Source organism: Merops nubicus, unplaced genomic scaffold, assembly GCF_000691845.1.
Source record: "Merops nubicus isolate BGI_N331 unplaced genomic scaffold, ASM69184v1 scaffold9526, whole genome shotgun sequence".
NCBI classification, from domain to species: domain Eukaryota; kingdom Metazoa; phylum Chordata; class Aves; order Coraciiformes; family Meropidae; genus Merops; species Merops nubicus.
The window spans coordinates 40,841-48,024 of NW_008614338.1; the positions used below are offsets into that span (position 1 = coordinate 40,841).

The 7,184-nt window shown below is 48.0% G+C and overlaps 1 protein-coding gene across 1 annotated transcript; it reads right to left on the reverse strand.

Moving 5' to 3' along the window:
- Positions 1–5,842: 5,842 nt before the first annotated feature.
- LOC103774763 (protein Wnt-3a) lies at positions 5,843–6,802 on the reverse strand. Its single transcript, XM_008942189.1, has one exon. The coding sequence runs from the start codon at positions 6,791–6,793 to the stop codon at positions 6,329–6,331; it is 465 nt and encodes a 154-aa protein (XP_008940437.1). The 5' UTR covers positions 6,794–6,802; the 3' UTR covers positions 5,843–6,328.
- Positions 6,803–7,184: the final 382 nt, after the last annotated feature.

Genomic DNA, 7,184 nt, shown 5'->3' on the forward strand with positions numbered 1-7,184 from the left:
AGCAATTTGAGAGCAGAATGGAGCCCATTTCCATCCTAAAGTCTCTAAAAACATGACATCTAGGCATCTGTAGTGGAATCCAGCTTATAGATAAAGACCCACACTTGTAGATGTCCACAAGGACGTGTTGCCAGGTGAGTTTGACATCTAAACACCCATATCTGATGGAGAACTAGGCAGCACTGTCAATGGAGTCTAGACAATGGTTCAGCTTGTCCTACAGTGGATGCAGCTGAGCTGTGCTCTAGCCTCCAGTGCTCATTGACTACGAGCTCATGCCCAGACATCTATTGCTGTTGGAGATGTCCTGGGGTTTCTGAACCTGGCAGGTACACCATGAGACTGAAGGGAAGCCCACACTCTTCCAGAGTACCTTCTAGAAGTCAGTGGTGCACCTTGGGGCATCCTAAATGGCTCTAGACACCTAGCTTCAATAATTCACTTCAGCCCCAGATGCTATTTAGGCAAATGGAGCCCATCATGGGGCTTGTATGGGAGTTTAGACACCAAGCTCACGTGTAGATATCTGCATTGAAACATCTCACTTTGTACTCCAGATCCCACTCCAGGTGCCACCTCCTGGGAGTTAACCACTGGCCTCTCATTTGTGCCTAAGAGAATCTCCCCCTCCAAGGTGGAGATGCACCAGAGACACCTCTGGAAACTGCAGCAAAGTGGGAGTAGGATGACTTGCCCAACTCCATGAAGACACAGGAAGTGTCAGGAATGGGGACTAAACAACAATATGGGGGCCACAGGAGCCTCTGTTTCCCACCAAAGGGAAATATCTGCACCCCACAGCAGTTAAAGGAGGTCTGAGGTAGGAGGGCCTTGTCCTCTTGCTCAGTAGTGATGAACTGCAGACCAGTAGCTTTGGTTGGAGCACACAAGGAACATAGGCATGGAGGGGTTAAGCCATGAAGAAAACAACTCAGCAAAAAGCAAGCCAGATCCCACTGCTGCTGCCCAGTGAAAGAGGGGAGATTTAGAAAAGAGGTTCTCCCATGCTGAAAAGTCCCACCTATAACAGCCAAGAATTAGCTTGGAGGGAGGTAGAAAACAAGAGATGTAGAACTATGAAGAAGAGATGGGATCTCCTGCCCAGCCCACCTTCTCTCCCATCATTTAACACTCTCTCTACAACTTCTCAGCCAAAAAGCTGCTTGGGCACCCCAATGACAGAAGGGAGCAGACATCCCTCTTGCTCACTGCGTGGTTGATGGCAGATCATTGCCCTCTTGGCAGCCCCTGGAGCAGGTCTCTACTGAACCAGCTACCATGGCTGGTGGCTGCAGGGCAGTTTGATTTGGTGCCTTTTCATGGGCCTGGTTTATCTTCCTGGAGCAATATCATTAAGGCATCAAGGGAAGCCTGGAGAAATTTCCATAGTGCAGAACCTAGGACTGGGTTCACAACTCCTACCTCCTGCAGAGTCCTTGTGCTGTAACCTAAATATCCCTAAGAACACCAAAGCCCAAATTTTCAGTATGGAAACCTCTCTTTGAACCTAAAAAAAAAGTGACCCAAAGCTCATAGTGTTTCTCCTGTGTTTGAATTTAAGGATGAAGGCATGACAAGCATTGATACACAACAAACACGTTCTAATCCATGGACATCTCTGTGACAAGATATTTGAGTGCACCAAAACCACCAGAAATAATTGAGATTGAGTGGCAGAAGAAGCTGCTCTCTGAGGTTTGCTAACACACAAATCCAGCAGTGGTCAGCTGAGCCTGATGTGGTTGGTGCTGACTCAGGGATTTCTGTCCAATATTGTCCTTTTGGGCTGTGGTTGCCTCTGCAGTCCCACCCCAGGATTAATTCCTGACTGCTTCAGTTCTGCACGTGAAGCCCCTCGTAAGGAGTGGAAAGAGTTCTGGAGACTTCAAAAATGCTTTGGAGGAGACTGTCAGTGCTGAGCATGACACTCAGCCAAAAGAGATCAATCTGGGGTCAAGTAATAGAAAATGTTTCCCTCCCCTTGTTTTTATTTTCTCTGAGAAAGAGAAGCCCCAAAATTCTAAAACTAAACCAAACCAAAGGAAAAACAAAACCAACAACAAAAACCACAAAAACGCCTAAACTTTCCATTTCTTTCATAGAAAGAAAAGAGATGAGGCTAAATTCACCCCTCGTGGGTCACTCCACTGTCTTTAGTGAGGCTGGATGAGGAAGTGATGGGGCCCATCAAACCCACCAGTTCAGCTGAAGGAAAGGTTGGATAGCAGCACCTAAAAGGATGGTGTTAGGTTCCTTGTTTCCTTTTAGTTTTTACATCTGTGTTACTTGGTTGGTTGACACCTTCTCCCTTTTCTCTAGTACTGCTGGACTCATCCCAGATAGAAACCATCTGCCTGAGGACAAACCTCACCAGAAGTGAAGAGTGAAGGAGCACCACGGACCATAGAAGTTGGGTTGGCCAACTCCCCTTTGTGGGAAATGAATGATCTTTTGCCTTTGGACTATGGACTGGTGCATTACCCAGCTCAGCTGAGAAGAAGAGGAACCTTGGACAGAAAACCATTTCCAGACAAGTGCACGATCCAACTCTCTACACACAGACCATGTCATTTTGGATGCTCTACAATCTCTGCCCAGGTTTAAGACCTGTGGGACTCCTATGCCATGGAAGCAACAGCTGGATCCCAGGAGGATATTGTAGGGCACCCAAAAAGTCACCAGATGCTTGTGGTGCTGAGTGAAATCCCCAGTCCCCTCTTTAAGGATGGCCCTGCTGTTTTTCCAGAGTGGGAGAACCTGGGGCAGAAGAACCCTCTGGGTTGTGTTTAGAGCATCTCCAATGAGGTCCAATGTAGGCATGGGGGGGATGGCACTTCACTCATCATTGACTCAGTCTTTCATACCAGTATGGTGCCCACCCTCACCTGAGACCTTCACTGTAGGCAGTGGGGTGGGGACTTAATTTTCCAAAAGTGCTTCCTGAAATCATATGTATGAGGGAGCAACGGCCCAAGTGCCTTCTCCAAAGGCATGGGGCAGATGCAGGTCTGGCACGTGCACTCAGCATGCTCCCAGATCCCCAGCAGGCTGTGTCTGTTCCCTCCTCACGAGTGGGCAGAGCCAGACCCAGGACTAGGACCCTCTGATGCACTGGGGGTGATTAACAGAAGTCACGCAGGCATTTTTCATCGACTTTAGTAGCAGCTGCTCAACCCCTTACATGATATCATCACAGTGGATGACTCTTTACATCATAAAACCAAACAAGTTTGCATAGGCTTCATTAAAAATCCCTTGGATGGGGTGGAAGTCCTCAACCAGTGAGCTGTTTCCAGCCTGACCCCAGCTTTGAACGATGGAGTACAACTTCCAGCCCATCTCAGCTGATGATCAGATTGTAGCTTCACCTCCTTGACTCATGGTGGACTTCACATCTGCAGACTGTACCCATCTAAGAGCTCATCGTCTCGTATGAGCTCATCAGCTAAAATCAGAGGGAAGACAGAGGTACACCAGAGGGCAACCGACCAAACATAGCTTAGATACCATCCTAGGTTCTAATGAATCACCTTCTGGACTTGTTTGTTTCTTGCCATTGATCCTAGGAGAAGACTAGATAGCTTAGACTAGATGACACAGCCAGATGAAACAAATTCCACTGCTGGAGTCAAAATCTGATTTTTTTCATCTTAAGAGGCAATTGCTCAGCAAATGCCTGGTTTAAAGGGTTATTTTTTCCCCCTTGTTTCCCAAAGAGCTTCACCTACTGGAGATGTTGGGCTCGATTCTGGTGCAAAAGCAGAAATGATGGATGTCAGCAAGCTGTGGATGGGCTGGGGTCAGAGTCCAGCTCCCAGGCATGGAAGCCAAGTCCTTCAACCCATTTCTTCACCGGTGTGGTATCAAAGAAGGCGTTTGAAACCACCATGCTCCAAAAATGTGAGGGTGGAATCAGTTGTGGGTGTGACCCTGCTGAAGTCAATGGATTGAGAGGGTCAGTGACCTGCAGTGATTTGCATCTCTGCTTTTGGGGGCACCGTTCACTGACAGAAGGACCTGGTGGGACGTGTCTAACGTCTCTTGCTGTGACTGCTAGCACTGCATCATAGTAAGCAAACCAGATGTCCCTTCTCCCATCTTTTCCAGTTCTCCAGTGTTCATATGTGGTTTTCTTCAGCCTTCACTTTCTTGGCAGCTTGTGTTTGAATATTGGCTACTGTGGCAATTTCCTTCTACTGTGACTCCCCACTTTTCTCCCCACTTTTTCCCCCTTTGTCTCTCCCAATCTCTTCCTCTCTCCTTCCCCCTCTTCTGTTTCTCTGCTCTCATTTCATCGCAGCTTTATTTTGCAGAGCATTGGTAGAAGTGCCTCCATCAATAAGCAAAGCTTGCTTGTGCCCTTGGGCACAGCCCTGAGACAAGAGGGTGATGCATAAACTGCACCAGCCTAGGAGTAGTCCCAGGAGACGCCGTGACTCAGAGTCAACCCTTGGAGGCATCATTTTCTCCTGTTTTCTCTCTGATGGGATTAAGTTGTGTTTGTTCCCTGCCTCTTCTGCATACTCCCTCCTTTGGTTCCCAGGAATAAGCCGATATGAAGCGAGAGAAGAGCACTGATTTCTCCACATAGACCTCCAGGTGTGAACTAGCCCATAGCCATGATCACGTTGCCATGAAAAGACTTTTCTGGGTCACTGGGAGTTAGAACATGCCCCATTCCCCTTCCTGTACTGAACAGGAAGAAAAACATACCAGTCCATTGTCCTTTTCCCAAGAAGGGAACCCAAAGCCATGGGTAAAGCAAAGAGGACACAGAAGAGCTGTAAATACCAAGGTGATGGGCAGAGAGTCAGGCTTGATGCCCACGTGGCTGAAGGAAATCCTCATGCCCACGAAGGAGGTGGGAGCTGTTTCTGTAAACTGGCAATCCTGATCTAAATCTCAAGTAGAGCAGCACGGGGAGTCAGAGGTGACCAGCAGAGCTGGGCCAGCGCTGCACAGTTGGGATTTCTCTCTGTGTCCAAACTTGCCCAGGCTCTGGGCTGGTTCAGAGTTTGGGGTTTGTGCATTTGAACCTGTGCCACTTTTAGAGATGGGTTTGGCTGTAGGATTTAGGTGTGGAATGAAATTTGGCTCGAGTCTGAAACTGTCCCAGCTTGTGGGGGAGTGTTGATGGTTCACCATCATGGCAATTAACAGGTGACGAGCAGTTCTTCAGAGTCATCTTCCTGACGGGCTTGTGGTCTCAGGCTTTTGCTAAGTGTCCATGGGGAAGCCTGCATGAGGTGTGGAGAGTGGGTGAACTAAGTGCACTTCCCACTGTCAGTGACATCATTCCCTAATGACATGGGAGGTCTAAACACTTTCCCTTTCCTCCTCTATGGGAATGAGCTGGGGTGCTGAGGACCTAGACATCCTACACCCAACAGTTAGTGTCCAACTCCAGGAGACTTGCTCTGCATGGCACGTTTCCAAGGAAGTCTTTTTGGCTGAGCCACGTGCCAGCCACAGCAGGAGCAACATCTCCATTGGTGGGTCTACCTCCTCAATGCACACACCGAGTCCTCTTCACTTCACATATCAGGTGCTGAACTTTTCCATACCATGCACATCATGGCATTTGCAGGAAACCATCATCAGTTCACTCTCCTTCTCTCCTCCTCCTTCTCCCTCTCTACAGGTGCCACTGAATCCTATGTCAAATCTGGCAGAAGCTCCCACACTACAAAGTTCATGTGAAGAGCCTGCCCCACTCTACAGCTCCATTACATATTTGTAGACTTCTCTGGTTCCAGGGCAAAAGCAAAGGAATATTTGCTTTTTTTTCCCTTTAAATCATTAATTGATCTGTTTTGTTTTGGGTTTTGGTTTTGGATTTTGTTTTCTTTTGCTGTGGTTGTTGTTGCTCATATTATACAGAGTGTGTCCAGTTGGGTACGTAGATCTCAGAAAGCTTGGTACTGCTGTCCAACACAGCCTCTGCCTGGCTGAGGGAAAAAGGAGATATTTGGGAAGATGCAAGTCTTTCAAAGGACACTTAATCACACGAGTCACTTCAGGTGGGTGAGAGCAGAGCAAATCCATGCTTTTGCTAACTCTTCTTTCCAGCTCTGTGTTCTCAGTCCTGTGGTCTCCTACAGGAGGCATCGTTGGGGCGTAACTTGTGTGACTGTCAGATGCACCTCGGGATAGCCCAGAAGTCATTAGACCTATTCTATCCAACCAGTTTTAGCCTTTTTAAAAGTTTTTTTTTTTTAATTATTCTTTTAATATCAAAAACGTAGACTTCTCTCATGACTGCAACCTCGGAGGGAGTAGGCTCAAATCCATTTCTCCACTTGGAGCCCGGCGAAGGGTTTTGCCTGATTTATTTGCACGTGTGGACGTCGTAGACTCGTATGCACTCCTGGCAGCGGACGTAGCAGCACCAGTGGAAGATACAGTGGCACTTCTCTTTCCTTTTCTCAGTCCTCGTGTTGTGTCCGCGGCCGCAGCACAAGAGGTCGCAACCATCGATCCCGTGGGAGGTGACGTTACAGATCCTGTCCCGGGTCCCAAAGGAACCCGTCTCGGGGTTTGGCTCGCAAAAATTTGGTGAGTTCTCGTAGTAAACCAGGTCCTTTTCAGTTGGAGCCTTGAAGAAGTTGTATTTGGGCCTCAGGGTTTCGACCCAGCCACGGGATTCTCGATGTTTCTCCACCACCATTTCGGAAGCGCTGTCGTACTTGTCCTTGAGGTAGTCCCCGATGACCCTGAAGTCTGGCTGAGACCACCAGCAGGTCTTCACTTCACAGCTGCCTGAGAGGCCGTGGCACTTGCACTTCAGGTGCATGAGTTCAATAATAGACTGAAAAAGAGGAGAGGAAAGGCAAAGAAGGAAGATATTAGCCCGTAATCAAAACACACGTTCCATTCTGCTATTTCTCCAGAATTTCCTGAAGAATTGCAGTGTTTTCACAGAAATATTCACTCACTTGTGAACAAAAATTGCCTTAACCCAAAGTCAGCCCAGATGCTGGGTCTAGAGCATCTAAAATGTCCCTGCTTATGGGTGGGGGGGTTGGACTAGATGACCTTTGGAGGTCCCTTCCAGCCCAGACATTCTATGATAAAGCAGATAAAACCTCTGCAATTTTACTGCTTTCAACAACTATCTCTGGTTCCCAGCCCAGCTTTAAGCATCTCCCAGGTGCTTTCACTGAGGGCTGAGGAGATTTTTGGTT

Bases quoted from the DNA above. Each gene is read 5' to 3' on its own strand.
- LOC103774763 (XM_008942189.1), bottom strand. From the start codon at position 6,793: ATGCACCTGAAGTGCAAGTGCCACGGCCTCTCAGGCAGCTGTGAAGTG.